General features: G+C 41.6%; 1 protein-coding gene across 2 annotated transcripts; it reads left to right on the top strand.

Moving 5' to 3' along the window:
- The first annotated feature begins 1,031 nt into the window (after window positions 1–1,031).
- On the top strand, window positions 1,032–19,995 carry cmtm4 (CKLF-like MARVEL transmembrane domain containing 4). Of its 2 annotated transcripts, XM_054769891.1 has the most exons (5): window positions 1,032–1,786; window positions 6,463–6,639; window positions 8,081–8,156; window positions 15,508–15,606; window positions 17,283–19,995. In XM_054769891.1, the coding sequence occupies exons 1-5, from the start codon at window positions 1,601–1,603 to the stop codon at window positions 17,486–17,488; spliced, it is 744 nt and encodes a 247-aa protein (XP_054625866.1). In that variant the 5' UTR covers window positions 1,032–1,600; the 3' UTR covers window positions 17,489–19,995. The 2 variants fall into 2 exon arrangements, with proteins under 2 accessions (XP_054625866.1, XP_054625867.1); XM_054769892.1 differs by lacking the exon at window positions 8,081–8,156 and having other exon boundaries at window positions 1,061–1,786.
- The last annotated feature ends 157 nt before the right edge of the window (window positions 19,996–20,152 follow it).

Genomic DNA, 20,152 nt, shown 5'->3' on the forward strand with positions numbered 1-20,152 from the left:
TTAGGACTTAAATGTGTTTACATAATGCAGAGAAGGGATGTATACATATTCCTGTGTACTCCAAATACAGGGCATTGTTATTGTACCTGCATGTGTCTAAGTTAGCATAAACAGCTATTTCCATATAATTATGTGACCCCACACACAAAGATAAGTTTTCTCAGTAAAGCAGGAGAAATGTATTTTATAAAGGCAGACTTTCCGATCTAGCTCTTGCTGTAGATTTTATGTTCTATACTCAACAAAAATATGAATGCAACAGTTTTGGTTTTTGCTTCCGTTTTTCATGAGCTGAATTCAAAGATCTAAAACTTTTCTATGTACACCGAAGGCCTATCTCTCTCAATTATTGTTCACAAATCTGTTAGTGAGTATTCATCATTCATGATTCATAACCTATCCACATCATAGGTGTGGCATATCAAGATGCTGATAAGGCAGCATGTTTATTGCACAGGTGTGCCGTAGGTTGGCTACAATAAAAGCTCACTCCCAAAAATCTGCAGTTTAACTGTATTGGCGGGGGCCCGAAAACCAGTCTGTATCTGCTGTGACCGCCATTTGCCTCAAATACAATATATGCTAGCGCATCTCAAACATGCTCGCTATCTTCAAAATACCATCAATAAAGTGCACTTGTGTTTGTTGGCCATGACATACGCCTGCCCATACCATAACCCCACTGCTACTATGGGCCACTCCATACACAAGACGGTGCATTTTACTGTACGACATTTCATCCATTGAGCATGCTTGGGATGCTCTGCATCAGTGTGTACGGTGTATACAACAAATGTGTTGCGTGTATATTTTTGTTGAGTGTATGTTATTGCAGGTCCTTTCCTATTGACCGTGTAGTACTATTTTAAACCACCGGAGGGCAGTAAGTACTAACGAAGTTAAATCCGGTACCAAGCAAACTATCAATGAGGAAAATGAATGGTAAAAGTTAGATATAATTAACCCATTAAAAACGATTTATTACAAGTTGTGAATACTCTGACACAGTGTAATTAAATGCGCAACAGACTTTGTGTTGTGTTAATGTGTTTTATAAGTTAATGTGGGAGAGTCAAAGGATCCGTGTCTTGATTCCGACCAAGCTATTTGTCAGACTGGGAAACTCGAAACGGGCGGAGAGTGTTCCGTTCCCAAGTATGTGCAGTTTGCAAGGGGCGGAGACAAGGCTGCATCCACAACGAGCTTCGCTGCGCGGAGCTACCTCAGTACGGGCTCCCGTTGCTGGGACAGGGCTAATAAGTTAGCTAACAATAGGGCTCTCCCTTGTTCCCTCTGGGCTGTCATGGCTCCGTGTTTTTTTTGTTGACAGAAAGAGCTGGCGCTTCCCTGTAGGCGCTTCCCACGATAATCGTCTGTGGTGAGGCGACTGTGGGACTCGAACAAGTGCCCCTTCTCATAGAGTTGGGAGTGTGGGACAGAACCATCCCGGCTATCGACCTCCCGGCTCGACTCCTGTGAGAATTGGAAGTTCCGGTTCCCCTTGCAGTTATGGAAGAAAGCGTGCTTTCTTTTGCGTAATTTTTCCTTTTTTAAACTTACATTTTAGTGAACATTATAGTTTCATTACAACCGAGCCACCATGAGGAGCACCGAGGAGGCGGAGGGCTTGGACGGAGAGGCCTCCAACACCTCCATGATCTCCGGGGCGAGCAGCCCATACCAGCCCACTACCGAGCCAGTCCACGCTAGGGGTGTCTTTGGGGAGATTCGCTGCGATGTGGACTACCTCAAGTCATACTTTGGTATTTTAAAGGGAGTCGAAGTGGTAAGCTGTCATTAAGTGTTTGTTAAGACAAGCTAATGCTCTCCACAGTGGTCCTAATCAGACGTGACGCACCATGTGTCCACTAATGAGACACTAACATATGGTCACCGCGGAATTACGCTGTTTGCTTCTCAGTTTTCAAGTGAGAAATGCTTCCAAATAAAATGTCAAGGCACATTCTGGTCATGTTGATTTTCTCCTTAATTGATCTGATCATTTAATTCTTGCTTTAACTATTTTGTATATATCACAATATTGACCACATATTCCTTATTTCCGTCGGTATAAATTTACGGCTCCTGCGTTTCAAACAAACCTATTTTCACATTTTGATCAAACTATGTTAAAAATACAGTAAGAATGAGTCAGTCTGCTGAAAATGCATCAACTTTGTGGAAACTAGAAGCTCCATCACACTTGTGATTGAATGCAGCAGCTAGAAAACACTGCATTTGTCCACACTGCATTGTCTGTACTCTAGAAATGGCATTGTTATTGCAGGTGTGAGTGACCTGGCGTTCATGGTCTTACTTTCAATAGTGGCAGACGGCACACACCTGCCATAGTAACGGCCATGTTTGTTGGGAAAATAAGGAAGTTGACGCCTCCTTTTCTGACCATTACAATAGAATAGGCGGCCATTAATATGATTGAAATTTGCTTAAGATGGTTACAGTACATCCTTTTGAATCTATTACGGTGGCTGACAGGGGCAAATGCACAGGAATGTCCAAAACTGAAAACACAGAATACATAAAACAGATGCAACAGGGAAATGCTGCAGATTAAAAATATTGCAATCACATAAACGCCGCAGGATCAAAAACAAGTGCTGCAAATGCCAAAAATACTATACACAAAAACTCAAAAAACAACTGCATGGAGGAAGTGCTGCAAGTTCACAGAATAATACAGAAGTCTGCCAGGCTACCAAGGGAGCCAGACCTGATAAATCATACCTGATCTTAGTGTTTCACAATTTCAAAAAACGTTCTTCTGTTCATTTCTGTGTTTGGAGCATTTGGACGTGTCTCCATCATCTACTGTAATCTATGGATCTACAGTATGTATTTAGCTATCTACCTCCTATTTTCTTCCACTTTCATTTCCTGTAGCTTTCATTGCCAGATGCCCCATTACCTTTTGTGGATTCCAAATTAGTCTGTGCACCATCATATCAACAAGAAATGTGTTTACAATTAATGACGGGATCATGTACTGTAAGCATACTGCTCTTCTGCTTTGATACAGTCTATTCATTTAAAGCTAGTCACAAAGTATGTCTCCTTTACAAACAAGGAGAGTTGAGAGCCGTCCAAGTTTGCCTTTGGTATGTTAGTGGAAGCCTACAAATCTCACGACCAGATGGCTTTTCTTCCTTTACTGCTTCATTGTGTAAATACTTCAACTATGTGTCAGATGAGGCCATGTGATTATCTTTTGTGCCAGATGAAGGTCTCATTGGAGGATGGAGGACAGATCATTAACGACCAAACTCTGTGAACTCGGTTGGCACTAATTGTAGCTCTGTTGGTGCTCCACAGGACTTTGCACTTGCTGGAGAGAGTCAGCTTCTATAGTTGAATGACTTTACAAACTTTTGCTGGACCAGTACCGACATAAGCAGAACCTAACACGCCACCAACTTCCTTCTGTCACATGAAACCTGTTAGGTCCAAACGACATCCATGCCATGCCCTCCTTCATTGTTGGAAATGTCATCACATTAATCCTTCATCTTTTTTCCCCAGCACCTTTATGACTGTTGTGGGGAGTCGTAACGAAATATTACGCCGAGGGAATGTGTCAGACTGGGGATGGAATGAACTTTCCAGATGGTCCCCAATGTCCGTGAGCACTTCCTGCTCAGAGAGACGCTGCGGTCGCTTCTGGTTGAAATATTACTTTTTCATCTTTAGAAGGAAGACAGAAAGAGCGCATGTGTGCGCATGCCACAGTCTACACATTGTGTACTCTTGCGTTGTGGTTTCCAGCACTCAGACTGCGTTCTGCGTTCTCATGTTACTATCATGTGGCATTCTTTTTATGCACAAAAGCGCTTGTAGGATGCACTTTGCAGTGTGTTGTCGTCATTGCACAAAATGTGTATGTATTTTAATGACAGTTCACAATGGCTATAATTCCAACAGATTAAGTGAGAGGAGGTGTGTGTGATCGTTCACTTGCACAGACTGTGTTGGGGGTGATGGTGGATATCTACGGTAATTCTTCCTCAAGAGATTATCCAATGTGGATATTTGTGGCCCCACCTCCTTCTCTTGTTCGTCTGCCTGGCACCTGCGACACAGGAACTTGGGGGGGAGCAATATGCTTTTTCTCTCAGCGACATCATCCTCCTGACATCATCCTCCAGCCTTTGCAACCTTGCACTTCTCTTTGGGTGTAACCCCTTTTGGTTGTGTTACGGAGGGAAAAACTACACTCTTTTCTTGTGTTTGTCCACCTGTGTGCTTGCAAGTTTCTACAAAAATGAGTCAGAGAGGGCATAAAAAAAAAGCAAGAAAAAACATTTTTCCGCGATTCATTTTGTGGCATTATATACTCGAAGAGTGAACTTTTTGAGTGTGCTGAAGTGTTTCCTGAGCGGTGATGTCGAAACCAAATATTTGTCATTTACTTGGGAGTGTACTGACACACCGCAACAATTGACTTTTTAGCAAGGAAACCTCATTAAACCGGAGGAGCAAGGTTTGCTGTTGAGAACAGATGTTTGCTCATGAGACTGTAAAGCACATTTGTTCAGCAGTGTCAAACAAATGTAACTGTTAGGAATTCAACAGTCTTTTCCTGGTATATGGCAGAATACCATGTCTTAAAGTGATACAAATAAAAATGATGATTAGTACAAGGGTGACCAAAGTGCAGGCCAGGGGCCATTTTCGGCTCGCAGGTGGTTTTTGATCGACCCACTGCATATGTTAAAAGTTAACTTAATTCATTATTAATGACATGTACAGTGGATCCCCGCAAATTTGCAATTTTGCAGATTTTATTTATTGTTTTTTTGAAAATAGATTTTTTTTTTCCCCACACAAAACACGTCTTTCACCCTAACGCTGTAATAATATATAAATACATCTGTTCATACTATCATTCGTCAGTGGTACGCATGCATTTTATAATTAAACGTGTTTGATACGTGTGTGACGCATATTGAAGAGAGATAGGATCGGGTTCTGGAGCTGAATCAAAATGTCAAACTATAGTAGGAGGGTTTGGAGGGAAAGGGGAAGCGAGTCGTGTGTCAAAATTAGACATTTTTATGGCCGTCTCAATTACTAGCAGTGTTATTATTTTTTGAAATACTATTTATTACACTTCTTTTCTTTGTCATCTACGACACAAAGCTAAGATTTGGAAGTTTTGTTGAGACATCTTAGCATGTATTGACATACTCTGGTTTGGTTGTATCATCGTTATTGTACAAAATGTATCAAAGTGGCCCCCGCGTCCTTCAATTGCTCTGTATGCAGCCCTCGTTGGAAAAAGTTTGGACACCTCTGCATTAGCATGTATGCTGGTATATTCATGTAAAACTGTAATTAACCACAGCTGTAAGGTGAAAGGTAAGCTTGAAGTGTGCTTGAGTTTGAACCCCAGACACAGACTTAGTTACTGTTTTAACCTCAATTAAACTTTCAACTCAAGCCCACTTTTGCACAATCACAGACCTGGTCTAGGCAGGATGCTGCAGTATTTTTCTTGGTTCTGTTGAGTCTCTGGGTTTTGGACCGCACTGAGCCCACTTCGTAAGCTCCATGCGGTTTTGTTGGGCCTTTTTAGATGGCCAAAGAACACCTAAATAGGAGAATTCCTGCCATACTGTGGTTTGTTGATGACTTTTGGCTGGCGGAAGGCCTCCACACGGCCTGCCAAGAGTGGACTCAGGAGATGGGTTCTTGGCCTCTGGTCTATTCATAGGACAATCACTCCATCATCAGGTCAGCCTGGAATTTCTCTACAAACATTCAAAAATGTTACAGCCCTCTTTGTGCTAAAGATCTGTGCCTGGCATTCCTGTACTTGTCAGTTCTGTCATAAATCTAAAAAAGTCCCTGCAACCGTGCTGATGGAGAATGGGCTGCAAATTTTGCTGAAAACATGTACCGATTTCACCATAGGTACCTCAGCATGTGTAACTAAGATAAAGTTCAGCAAAGGCTTGCTTTGAAAAATAATGAAAAAGACACAAAACATTCTGTTGAAACTAATTAAATGATAACTTGATGGAATGCTTTTATAAATTAACTTAGCTTGGTTTCACAAGCAAAACATGAGCTTCCTTCCTGGCTTTACTTTGCAAACATTACCTTGATATGAAATGTAAGTCAATCATTGAACAGCTAGGTGATTTAGTGTCACCATGGTTAACCTGCAAAAAAGTGGTTGCAGATGTTGAAAATGTAACTAAAAGAAATGTCAACTCAGCATTTTTTGTTTGTCTGTTGACATTGAAACTAATGCTGTATCCTAAATGGATGAAGTGATTAAATCACCTTTATTGTGGTACAACTGCCAAACGGATCTGTAGAACTGCACTGCATCATGTTGATAGATGTTTCTACTATTTTGCAGGATTGTGCAGGTACTTAATGTGGCCAGTGTGTCTACCTGTATCTTGTGAATGATTTCAAATGTGGTCCCTCTCACATCAGGTCCTGTCACTCATCGGATTCATCTGCATAGAAACCATCATGATGTGTTCCCCATGCGGAGGCGTGTACTTCTTTGAGTTTGTCAGCTGTAGCGCCTTTGTGGTCACGGGCACCCTTCTTGTGATTTTCTGTCTCAACCTGCACACCAAGGTGCCCCACATCAACTGGAACCTCACGGTTAGTACACAACTCAAACGCTTACACACAAATATACCAGCAAAACAATACTATTTTATACTAATTTATAACCCGCCATGCTGGGAAGCCCACACGCACACTTTACTCGGCATGGCCTTGCGGGTTGTGCATTATACAGTACAGCCTCGGTCACAACCCACTGTGCAGTTTTTAGTCTGTACGTTTTTTGCGGAGGCCACGGCTGCCACGTTTTTCCGACACGCTACACGTCTTGTCGTCTTGTTAATACACTGCGTGAGTCCAAATGAGTCCATTACAAAATGGCAACCAGGACCGGACGTTACGCTGCCTGTCTATGATGATGTCATCAGCAGTTGACTCAAAAATGTTAACACAGAACACGTTTTTATACTTTTACATTCATAAAACAATTGTAAATACAGTGCTCCCTCGCTACAATGCGGTTCACTTTATGCGGACTCGCTGTTACACAGATTTTTTTTGTGTAGCATGTTTGTTTTTATTTTTTTACAGTGTATGAACCATTGTGTTCTGCGTCCTCCTTCACTAAGGGTCTATAGACCATCAATCAGCCTCCGTCATGCCATGTGTCCTGTACAGTACAGAATGCATTCAGCTTGCCTAATTTACGGAATTGTTCGATCGCTAGCAGTGTGGCCCTTTAGTGCTGTATGTTTTCTCCCCGACAAAACTCACAATGTCGACTAAAAGCTCTGCACCGATAAAGGCACCTGCAGCTGCACCTTTTGGGTGCAACTGCAGGGCGCCATTACGGAATAATTACGGAATAAATGAATCTTCGGTTCGTACCATAAACGAGGAGGAAAATAAAGAACGACAGCAGCAATACATTTTAACAAGGATGCAAAAAGGGCTTTAACTGTCTGCAGCAAGACCATGGAGAGGCCGCCTCTGCGGATGGCGTGGCAGAGGCAAACATGGGCAAATTTAAAGCCATCATGGAGGAATGGGGATATAAGCCTGGACAACTTTTTAATATGGATGAGACAGGCTTATTTTGGAAACACTACATCGCTGATTCTGCCCATGGACCAAGGCGCGATCTGCGCTTTTAAGACCCTCTATGCGCAACATAAATATTTTCTCATGTCTGAGAAAAGTGTGTAAAATGTGTGGTGAGGGGTTTTACAGCCTTAACACATATATAATAAATGAAAAAACATACACTGTAAATGAAAAAAAACATATATAATAAACAAAAAAAATCCTTTAAATGAAAAAAAAACATATATAAGAGATGAAAAAACATATCCTCTAAACGAAAAAATATATATAAAAAATGGGAAAAAAATCAACTTCTACTACACGGATTTCACTTAACACTGGTATGTTTTGGTGCCTAACCCCCGCGTTAAACGAGGGAACACTGTACATACAAATGAGAATGAAAGGGACAAGTGAGCATTTAAGGTTCCTTTTACCTTAATTGTTCCCAAAGACCCGATGTGGCAGCAAGATCAACCACCACCACCTTCCTGTCCTCAGTCACGTGAAGAATCACGTCTTCAATGAAGGTAAAAGTAACCTTAAATGTTCATTTATCCCTTTTCATTCATCATTTCTATGCATTTTTAATTATTTTCTGCATGTTAACATTTTTAACATACCACATTCCACTGTACTATAGTATTTTGCATACTGTATATATAAGTGTGCAATCATTTATTTTGATACCCGAATAGTCTGTCTGGTGCAGTTATGTGTGTTCCACATGCATTCATTGATTGTTATGTGTTATTTTTGGTTGCACTGTGAGTGAGGGAGGCGTTTGGTTCGATAACCTTCTGTTGGTTTGTGTTAGTGTCAAAATTAGACATTTTTATGGGCTTTTCAACGACTCATGGTTTGACCATTTTCACCAGTGCAAAGCAGGGATCTACTGTAAACATGTTACATTGAAAGGCAGACGCGGTGCTTAATCATGCACACTCCCGACTGTATTTAGCTAGTCTCAGGACATTGAATCGTTCCTGTTTCAGTTCCTAAGACAACCTGAACAGTCCAGTCGCAATCGATTCAATGTTGCTTATCCTTCAATTATTGTTTTAAATCGGCTTCTTAATGAGTGTAAAGGGGTCTTTAAAGCCTTTTGTTGTGTATTTCGTCGCCACCCCGCCCACCGCCCACCATCGACATGTTGCTGTGAAAATCTGTTTTATAACATGAATAATGCTTTGAATGCTTGTCGCTATGGCGGTATAGTGTTTACAATACAATATGTAAATAAGACATGACTTACTTACTTGTTGTGTGGCAACTTTGACATCGTTCTTCTTCTCCTTTTTCCAGTGTAGCATAGCATCAGGAATAGCATCCTAGCATCCAAAATGCGTTTATACAATACTTTCAAGCCAAATGCTTCTTGTAAAGGTGTTCCTTAATAGCAGTCTCTCATTCTCTGTAGTTTCTTAGTTCATTGTAGTCTTCAACCTTCGTCTTTTGGAAAATAAAACAAATTTACAGTATCACTCAGACACAACAATATGGCATGACTGCTATTTTGATAAAAAATATAGCAAACAAAGTCGACGAGCTACCTCAACAAGGGGTTGTTTAGTCTTCTTTCGCTTAGAGATTGATGTCGCTTGGGAAACGCCCCTTTTCTGCGACTGGAGTTCATCACGGCAGCTCAGAGTACCCAGCGTTCTTGGAGTCTATCGGAGGGGTCCTGGAGAGCACCCCTGCTGGTGACTCTACTGGAAGACTTGAACACCCATGTGGGGAGTGATAGTGGGACCTGGAGGGGCGTGATTGGGACGAAAGGCCTCCCCGATTTGAACCCGTGCGGTATAATGTTATACGACTTCTGTGCGAACCACAGTTTGTCCATTACAAACAACATGTTCGACCATCAGGATGTCCACAAGTGCACCTGGCACCAAGACACCATAGGCCGCACCCTATGATCGACTTTCTAGTCATATCATCAGACCTGCGTCTGCATTTTCTGGACATGGGGGTTGTGGGCATGCGGGTGAAGAGAGGGGCTGAGCTGTCAACTGATCACCACCTGGTGATGAGTTGGATTAGATAGCGGGGGAGGATGCCAGACACACCTGGCAGACCCAAACATGTAGTGAGGGTGTGTTGAGAACGTCTGGCAGAGGCTCCCGTTCGTCTAGTTTTCAACTCTCACTTGAGGCAGCCGATCGGAGCTAGTAAACTCGATGGTGGGCACCAGAGGTTAGGGCTACCATCAAGCTGAAACAGTCCTATCGAGCATGGATGTCTTGTGGGGCTTGACGGGGCACCCTTGGTCACTCTCCGGCCACCCCAGTGGCCATCCCCACAGGGAGAGGAGCCAGTTGAGGTGGCTCGGGCATCTAGTCTGGATGCCTCCACGACGCCTCCCTGGTGAGGTGTCCCAGGCATACCCAGCCGGTAGGAGCCCTCGGGGCAGACCTAGGACATTTTGGAGGGATTATGTCTCACAGCTGGCCTGGGAACACCTTGGTGTCCTCCCGTTGGAGCTGGAAGAGGTGGCCGGAGACCGGGAAGTCTGGGCTTCCCTACTGAGACTGCAGCACCCGCCACTCGGACCCATATAAACGGACGAAAATGGAATGGAATGGGAAAAGGTTATTGTTTGCTTTATGCATAATTTTAGCTTTTTGAAGGTTTACCAGATCGGCAAATTTTAATAACTGTGATTTTGTTTGTATGTTCTCTGTAATCTATATAATATTTTTTGCCGCACAGTGAAGTGTACTTTTATAGTTATTACCCCATATGGCCACACAATAAGTTAGATATGGTAATACCAGGGAACAATAGAGCGGATGGAGTGATTTTTGTTGCAAAACAAATTTTGCTTATTTAATAGTGAAGTATTTCTTGCCACTTTATGTTGTATATTTTTAATGTGGGATTTCCTCATTTTGCCATCTATTATAACACCTAGAAATGTATTTTCACTCCCCCTGTCAATGTCTATCCCGTCTATTTGTATTTGCGCATAAATGTCCTTTCTGCTATTACCAAATCGCATTATTTTAGTTTTACTTAGGTTCAGGGATAATCTGTTTTTATCAAACCATCTTTTTAGTATCGTCATTTCATCTGGGACTTTTTTTTATTATTAACTCTTTCATACTTTCTCCAGACCAAATGCAGTAGTATTGTCTGCAAATAATATTAGCTTTAAGTCTTTTGTAACTCTACTGATGTAATTTACAGTACATCAGTAAATTACATACGTAATTTTTTTTATGTTAACCGAAAAACACGCTAACCATGACTCTAACCGAGGTTGCATTGTATAAAAACAAGCTAGAAGATGTGTGTGTGTGTGTGTGTGTGTGTGTGTGTGTGTGTGTGTGTGTTTTGAACTCTGAATTTGACCCTGTCTTGCTCAGTACGTTCTTCTTCAGTACTTAAGAATGAAGCAAATATCGGACTTGTGCTTGTAGTGCGACTGGCTCTTGCATTTAGGATTTCAGACATTTCCACATGGCAAGGCTTTAAAAAGTAAGGAAGTTGGTGGGAGGTCCAAGAGCTTCAGTGTTACCAGAAAATGCCTTGTCAGCTGTAGGCAAATGAGTTGGTTGGTTTTCTTTACTCTGGTTGCCTTTTATTATTTGCCTAAATACACATGATGGTGTGTTCTAAGCAGCAGGGAGTGGAAAATAGCTTTTAGCTATAATTCCAGAGGCCACACATTTTACATGACATAGTGAAGCAGTGGATGTTAAGCCAGATGCCCAAATCCAACTACAGCTATCAGATTGCCTTATTAGCCTCATGTATGCTATTCTGCATCAAGCAAGGAGAAAACAGTGTTCCTTTGGCCTAAATAAAGTAGTTGTATAAACTATGAGCAACTGCAGGCAGCGTTCATATCATTTTCAATCCTCCTGTTGGTTCTTATTCTTCAAAATTGACTACATTCTCTCATTTCCTTTTTCTCCCCATAGCCTGCTAGACTCTCTGGTCACTGCTTAATGAGTTTTCCATTCACTGTAGGATGAGTGTACCTAAGAGAACTGAGGAAAGAGCATGATTTATTCATTAACAGCTGCTGTGTTTATGTGTTCGTGTCCTTAAAGAGTTAGTGAGTCATTACCGGACTTCTTCCTAGTCTGAATCTTGCAAATTGTGATGATTTTAATGAAAACAAGATCAGTTTGTGTGGTTTAGCTACACTTGGTTAGATTCTAAACAATCCTTTTCCAAACATTGTGACAGCTGATGACAAGCCTGTGATTCTTTTGCTCTACCATACATTGTTTATGTAATTTGTGTTCAAAGTTGCACCGCTGACATTAACCGCCTGGGAGTTTTACCCAAGTAGACACTAAACCAGCTCGAAACCTTTTCTCTACCCCTCTTCTCCTTGGCCGACTTCAAAAACTGCCCAATGCAGCCGTTGCAGTCAGCAAGTTCTGCACGAGGGTTTTGATCATATGATTATGTGCTATGTGACTCCATCTCCTCAAATTCACCCTAGCTTTGGCAGTGCTGCAAGGAAAAGTCGGGTCCTAAACCCCCACCCCTTCTACATGGAAATAACTGCATGCCATGGATGAATTTGCTTCTTTTGCATAAATAGTGGCAGCTGATCTAAAATGTCAATCATGATCAGGAATTCTGGGTGCGAGGAGGCAACACTGTGGGGAAAACGTGCAAGCACAAGTGAAATACAATCGTCCCTTCTTTTATCATGGTTAATTGGTTCCAGCCCAGACCGCTAGGTGAATTTCCACTTAGTAGGATTCAATGTTAATAAATGCAATATTTTCATAATTAGCGCATAGAAAAGCTCTCTGTGTTCTTCTAAAAATGTTTTTTTTTTTTAAACATTAGAGCCCTTTAGACATTACAGTAAATAACACCCCTATAGTTACGTAATATGAGTCGATCGCATGTCGGTTGTCACTTGATTGATATACAGTACAGGACAGCCAGTCTAACATTAACAAGCCATACATAGACGTACACTCCGACAATACTGCTAGCTTGTTTACACCACATTGCGCACCGGTTATGCGCAGGCTACGGAATTTTTTAAGTGACATAAGAGATGTCCCGCGCTTTAACAATACTGTAACAATCTACCAAAACTGAATGGGGAAGTGAGACAAAGTAAGAAGCCAAAAACGTACCACTGCCACACTGAATGGGAAGATAACTTTTTTCACTGTCATTATATCATTTTAACAATAGGCCATAGTCAACCATAAAACAGCGATCATTTATTACTTTATTATTTTTTGAAAAAAAAATACTAAGGTTATAGCAAGGCAGCAATATACGAAACGCGATGTGGCGAGGGACAAGTGGATAATACAAACTTTGGAAAGTAGTGCCAATGTGTGCATAATGCACGATAGACTTGATCTCATGGCAATCAGTCAGCCTACACAGTGATGACTGGACGTGCTGCAGCCATACAGTGCACTTACAGTGGTGTGGAAAAAGTGTTTCCCCCCTTTCTGATTTCTTACTTTTTTGCATGTTTGTCACACTTAAATGTTTCAGATCATCAAACAAATTTAAATATTAGTCAGTGACAACGCAACTGAACACAAAAGTTTTAATGTTAAGTCTTAATGTTCTTTTTGTTCAGCATTGGTTTTGGTCTTGGAACTCTGCCATGCAGGCTGTTTTTGCCCGGTGTCTTTCTTATGGTGGAGTCATGAACACTGACCTTAACTGAGACAAGTAAGGCCTGGAGTTCTTGGATGTTGTTGTGGGGTCTTTCGTGACCTCTTGGATGAGTAGTCGCTGCACTCTTGGGGTAATTTCGGTTGGCCGGCCACTCCTGGGAAGGATCACCACTGTTCCATGTTTTTGCCATTTGTGGATAATGGCTCTCGCTGGTCTAAGCTTAAGAAATGTATTTATAACCTTTTCCAGACTGATAGATCTCAATTAATCTCAGTTATGTTTTAACAGGGGGGCAATCACTTTTTCACACTGGGTTTTTTCTCCCCTAATAAAACGTTTCATTTAAAAACTGTATTTTGTGTTCAGTAGTGTTGTCATTGACTAATATTTAAATTTGTTTGATGATCTGGAACATTTAAGTGTGACAAACATGCAAACAAAATAAGAAATCAGGAAGTGGGCAAACACATTTCCCACCACTGTATCTAATAGGCTTTACTTGAATGAACTGGATACTAGTTGGAGTTGATAACATAGAAAAACAAAGAAGATATTTATTTGCAAACTCTATTATTTCTATATCTTTTTATAAATATGGCCTTGTATCTTAGGTAATGTCCACACAAATACGGGTATTTTTTGTATGCATTTTGGCCTCGCATCCACATGCAAACGTAGGCTTCTGTCCACAATAAAACTTCTGTCAACTAAAAAAACATTCATGACAGTTCCTGGGCTCCGTGTAAGCAGGGGGGCAGGGGGCAATGTGATTTTTTTTTTTTCATGGGACCCAGAATTCCTGACTGCATCCCTGCTACTGGCTATACTGTATGATATGAAAAGAGGAACCATAAAATCAACTTCATTTAGACAGCGTATTTTATTGTATTATATTTTATTCCATCGCTGAGAAAGGCTGGTTATCTTGTCCGATGATTTCAATTATTCTTCGGGTTATTTACTTAGCTTTCTGACTGTCACACGCACATACGGGTGAGTGTTGGCCACATGGCTGCCGTTTGACTGATGATCACACCGTGAGCCTCAGACTCACCATACTCTGTCAAGCGTTTGTTCTTCAAATGCCGTATTAAATTCAAGCTTTTTGACGTGCTACCCCCGAGTTTTCATGGCATGTGTTGGCAGTTAAGTTCCACACGGCAGACATGATTGATTTTGTTTTGGCACACCTGCGCACTGTGAAGGAAAGAGAGAGGAGGACGTTAGTTAGGGCACGACACTACATGCATGCAGGGATCGCTGCGGACTGCAATAGTACTAGCCACAGGTAAGTTGTGATGGCCGTTTATCGGCATGTGCCCATCACGTGAATTTTCACAGAAATTGGCCGACACTGATCAGTGGCCGGTCGATCGGAGCATCGCTAGTTTAGACAGATATGCTGTTTTCCGTTATAAAAAGATAAGGAATTGTTAAGAATATTTTGCTGCTGTAAGATGCTAGTTGTGGAGCTGCCGTCGCAAGACTGGCCAAGACTCAACCAGAGAGAGAGAGAGAGAGAGAGCCAGCGGTTTGGGGGTGTCTAGTGTTATTTAAGGTTTTACAGCGTGTCAGCCCGGGTGAAAACATGGAATGTGAGAGAGTAGACAGACTGGATGCGGGATATGTTTGCTACCACACATGAAACATGAGACAAAGATCCTCAAACAGTCAAGTACACTAAATGCTGTCTAACCTGGTACGTGTGTCATGAAGTGTGTTTGTGTGTACATTGGGATGTATGCCTAATTAGTGTATGTGTGCTAAGTGGGTGTGGTTAACGAATAGTTTCCTGGTAAACCCCCATAATGTGCCATCACTGAGGATTTAAGCCCTTCAGAGACTGCCGTGTGTGTGTGTGTGTGTGTGAGACCGCCTGTGTCATATGACACAGCATGAGTAAAATAATTGAACTCATGCATCCTACCATGGCTGTCATGTGCCTGTCACACTGAGCACTTCATCATTAACCCTTCCCAATCCTGTCTTAAGTAGTGTAGGAAGGGAACACATGTTCAGGAAGTAGCTCCCATTGTCTCCATCATGGGGATGGTGTGGTGTGTGTGCAATAATGTGTGTTTAACAGCTTTGAACTGTGTATTTCCTGCGCTTCAAGGGATGCAGTCTGACAGGTTATTACAGCAAACGTTGAGCGCAATGTTACTGCAAACACCTGATGTGCCGTGTTTATATGTGTGTGTGTGTGTGTGTGTGTGTGTGTGTGTGTGTGTGTGTGTGTGTGTGTGTGTGTTCCTGTAGGATTTGGGCAACACGGCAGCCAGCACCTTCTTCTTCTTCTTGTCATCCCTCGTGCTGGCCTGTATCAACCACAACACTGGAGCAGAGATAGCAGCAGTGGTAAGCGGGCCCGGGTTGCTTGTTTTGTTTGTTCCAGCTGACAAGTCATATGACATGTTCTCCAAACCTGCAGAGATTTTTACAAGGATCTTTTATTCTGTGCGTATTTTGAAATTTTATGGTTGTAAATGTAACAACTGAGGTGTAGTGATGATAAAATATAAATTGAATAACGGGCGCTATTTTCTTGATTGATGATTTAATCCTGGATATGGGAGGAAAAAAATGACACGTGGTTTTATTGAGTGGCTCGGATGGGAGCTGTAATTGCATCCCGTAAAACGATTTGCAGTGGAAGTCGTGATTGATGTGGTGTTTGCAAAATACACACTTTCTGCTACACAGATAATATTGACAAAGCACAGGAACCTTGAAAATCCAATAAAAATAGTTACCTTTCGTGTCTGCCGCCGTCACACTCGTTAATTAGCGTGGGATGTGCCCTGAATGCCTTGCGTTCTGTCGGCAGACACCAGCTGCAAACAGAGCGAGAAGCTAGGCTATAGTTATGGGGCCAAATTTCTCCACGCGAATAAAAAGTAAATTATGTATTGATATCGAAAAATCATATGGTGTCCAAACATCACGATTATCCTTGACAGGGATGTTTTGTGAGTGCGAGGTTTTATTTGCCACTATTTTTCATGAACCTAAAGTTGTAGAGTTATCTTTTTACATGTTTTTTATGGAGTGGCCGGCTGAGTGCACCTCAACTTTCAATTTTGACTCACTTGTCGATTTTTCTTCCAGCTCACCTCGATCTCAAATAGCTCTCCGAAGTAGACTTTAACTTGCAAAACACAATTAACCATGAACGTGTGTGTTTTACTTAGAAGCAGCCGAGTGCAAGCACATTGGAACTTCATGTTACGCTATAACAGTGGTGTCCAAAGTACGGCCCAGGGGCCTTTTGCAGCCTGCAACTTGTTTATACTACATTGTAGGAATAAAAGTAAATACTAAAAAAATAGCAAAAATGGTTAAAAATAGAGCAAATGTAAAGAAAAAATCTGAATAACCCATAGTTTGGCTTTAAGTATTTGTATACAGCCCTCTGGGGAAAAGGTTTGGACACCCCCTGCACGATCTACGATCGTCCTACATGTAACTCATGGGCGCCGCTATTTGTGCATCTTAGTGAAGCCCCGACTTCTCCAGTAGAAACTGCCTTTGTGTGACATTCCATTGCTTTTCCTATACAGACGAGACAGCAATTTCCAACTTTCCAGTTTTGTGGAATGCAGCGCTATGAAAAAAAAAAAAAAAGGACAGGAACTGTGGAAGAAGGATGATGTGCACCAAAATCGTTTAGTGTTTGTGTCGGAGTGGCTTAAGACAAGCTGGGCTTTTGAGAGAGAACGATTTCGACTTGCTTGTGTCTCTTACTGTAAGACCTCGGGCTAATGGTAAACTGGAATGAAGCAAACGTATTGACTGCTCGCCAACAGTTGCTCTTTTGTCTTGGTTCAGATGTCACATGATACTGTATTTGGCTGATTTTGTAGAAAGCAGCCAGATAGTTCATGTGTGCTTGTATTTTCTCAGGGCTGTTGTGTTTATTGTCTGAATATCCACTCCAGCATAGACGGCCTCATTAAATATTTCTGCTGCAAGTGCATCAGCTTTGTCCATAGAAGTTCATTGTTACTGTGCTTCCTGTTTCCTCTTGTATGCAGACCTTTGGCTTCCTGGCCACAGGTGTGTATGGCTTAAACACTTTCCTGGCAGTACGGCGTTGGCGCCGTGGCAACGGGAGCCAGAGAGCAACTCAGAGCAGCGAGTACATGCGAGCACGCACGGCCTCTCGTGGAGAAATGGAAGCGCGGCCCGAGCTCGCATGAGAAGACGGTTCAAGCGAGCTGAAAGAAAAACAGATGACTGACAGGGAAGGACACCGTATGGAGTGGAATGGTGAACCTAAGTCACTATTTGGAGCGACATCACAAGACCCTGGCTCCGCTTCCTGCCCCCCATTCCTGAGCCACAGATGTGCTCTGCGGGTTTGTTTACCAGGAATCCAACACAAGCATTCCACAATAAAAAAAAAAAGACTCACGTTGGGGAAGAAGTGAAAGAATGGAAACAGTCAAGCTGTTATTCACATCCATCTCCAAGTCTGAGTTGAGAATGACCTCCACGGAGGTCCAAACATGGCTGACTTTACATCTCTGCACAATCCCTGCAGCTACTCATGTTTAGTCTTTTTCTCGTGTTGCGTCTGACTGTGAAGTAGTCAGAGGGAGAGGGGGTTGCAAGTTGAGCTGCTGTTTGAGTCGCTCTTGTCACTTGTCTGTGGCGTCACTGGCGATGATGATCCAGCAACAGGAACCACTCCTTTACTGACACCAGCTAATGTCCAGACCAGGCTGATGTTACATATTTAATCTCGAAAGATTACTCACGCTGATTTAGTTTATTCCTTCTTTTTCTTGATGAACTGCCTTTCATCCGTGATGTTTAGCCACGACAGACAACTTTGCTGTGTGCAATCCAATAGATTATTTGTAGCATTTTTTTTTTGTAACAACAGAAATGAATTGTGTGCATTTTTAGGTGAAATATGAGAGTGAATGCCTTTCAAATTGGTGAGAAATGAAGTTGTTTCAGAATCCATTCCATTAATGTTTGGTTTTGCGTCAACACTGTGAGCAAGTACAGTGAAGCGGTGAAAAGGTGGTTCCTTTTGCACATGCACTTGTGATACACACATCTGTAGTGGATGCCTCGAACTCAGGTGTTTGCATAACCTTTTCACTTTGTGACAACATTGACAAGACAATCAAGCAGTGCTTCAATGTGAGCGCTTTACTTTCGAATGCCTTATTGGATGTGATAGATCTGTCATAGTGTTTTTAAGTTGCTCTGTTGGTGGGTAACTTTACCTTTTTTTTTTTACATCATTTTAACAGTTTTCAGTATTTTGGTTCACTTATTCTGTATTTATCCGCTGTATGATATGTGGTTGTAATCAAACCTCAGTCATTCCTCCAGGAAGTAATACCATTTTTACTTGGCACTCCATTCATGCTTCTAAGGTGACTGAGAGTGAATATACTGTACTTATTCGACACCGCACACTAATGCCATGCTCAACGTGTTTATTTTCTGTATACTTACTGTATAGCGCCACCTCGTGGTCTTCTTTTTCAACGTGCTACGTCTCTTGTACAGTACTGCTAGATGATTGAGTGAACACTTGTCTGAACAAACCCTGACGCTCCATTTTCATGTATGCAAACACTACAGTATATCAATATGGCGAGAATCACTGCAGGTATTTAATAAATTATATATTGCTTAAATTTGCTAAATTTGTCATTAAAGTAATTGAAAATGGTCAGGTTCGATTTGTGATTTTTTTTTTGTTATTGTTTTTGTTAACCATGTGCTTTTCTTAAGTAATAATTACTGCATTAGTTCCCAAGATATTCACTATTAATAATAGTGGGGGAAGTTTAGCCCTTAATTTTGTGTAAATGACCGAGTTGATGATAAACGTACAGTATGTGTTGTGCAGAATCACTGTTGAAGAATGTTTAATTATTCAAAAGTATAATTAAGTTTAAATAACTTGAAACAAAAGTCCAAAGCGCGTGTCTTAGTCATAGTAATTTTTATCTTAAATAAAACTTGTTTTTAAAAAAAAGTCATAGTTTGATTCAATAGACTTTTAGTACATTGCAAGTCCTTTTTCAGATGTAGATGTGCACTTTGTTTTGCACAGAGCTGCTTTGGTTTCTTTCATGTGTTCTTAACACATCAAGAGGAGTAAAGATAAACCAGAGGTTAATTCAACTTATTTTTGTTGTCATGTCGATAAGCACATTGTGAATACTGCTATCCACTACCCGTTGTTTTTAAACCTCATCAAATGGATTCGGCCAATCAGCAGCCTGTGCGCGCCACACTTGATCACAACTTCTGTGTCCGCCATTTTAGATGTTTTATGTCGGCCTGTGTTTCAAGACGCGCACTTACATTTCAATGTGTATACTAGTAACATTGCGTACTTCGTTCCTGATTTTGACAGTGTCGTGTAGTCCAAAATAGATTTCTGTCGTTTCGCACTTACCGGAAATTACGATCGCAATATTTATCCACTTCCTCTTCTGTCGTTTTTAATAGTGAATTTGCTGCCACTTCCACTTGAGTTAGTCCCCGTAGCCAAGATGACGATAATCGAGGGTTTTCAGATCCCATCGCTGCACACTCACATTTGGGTCGTGTTGAGTGCAGCATCCGGATATGAACGGCGCACAGCATTTCGCCTTACAGTACTTTTGGGTGGAACGCACCTATGCACTCAGAAGTTTAAGTGCGGAAGTGCGCAAATTTATAGCTTGCGATGTTGGGCGAACTACAGTTGAATGTGCAAATTTACAATGGATATGTGGGTATACTAACAACAGTGAATGTGCTATAAGTGTAATGACAATAAAGTACAATGACGTAATGTGTAGAGAAGAGATTGTAATGAGTCGTGAAGTCCGCCGTCCCTAGTATCTAACTGTACAGTATTATAGGAGCCGGAACAGTGTGTAGGGTA

The sequence above is a fragment of the Dunckerocampus dactyliophorus genome, chromosome 3, assembly GCF_027744805.1.
Source record: "Dunckerocampus dactyliophorus isolate RoL2022-P2 chromosome 3, RoL_Ddac_1.1, whole genome shotgun sequence".
Lineage (NCBI taxonomy): Eukaryota > Metazoa > Chordata > Actinopteri > Syngnathiformes > Syngnathidae > Dunckerocampus > Dunckerocampus dactyliophorus.

Coding starts and splice junctions, on each gene's coding strand:
- cmtm4 (XM_054769891.1), top strand. CDS start 1,601: ATGAGGAGCACCGAGGAGGCGGAGGGCTTGGACGGAGAGGCCTCCAAC. Junction 1,787..6,462: donor TTTTAAAGGGAGTCGAAGTG/GTAAGCTGTCAT, acceptor CTCTCACATCAG/GTCCTGTCACTCATCGGATT. Junction 8,157..15,507: donor GAATCACGTCTTCAATGAAG/GTAAAAGTAACC, acceptor GTGTTCCTGTAG/GATTTGGGCAACACGGCAGC.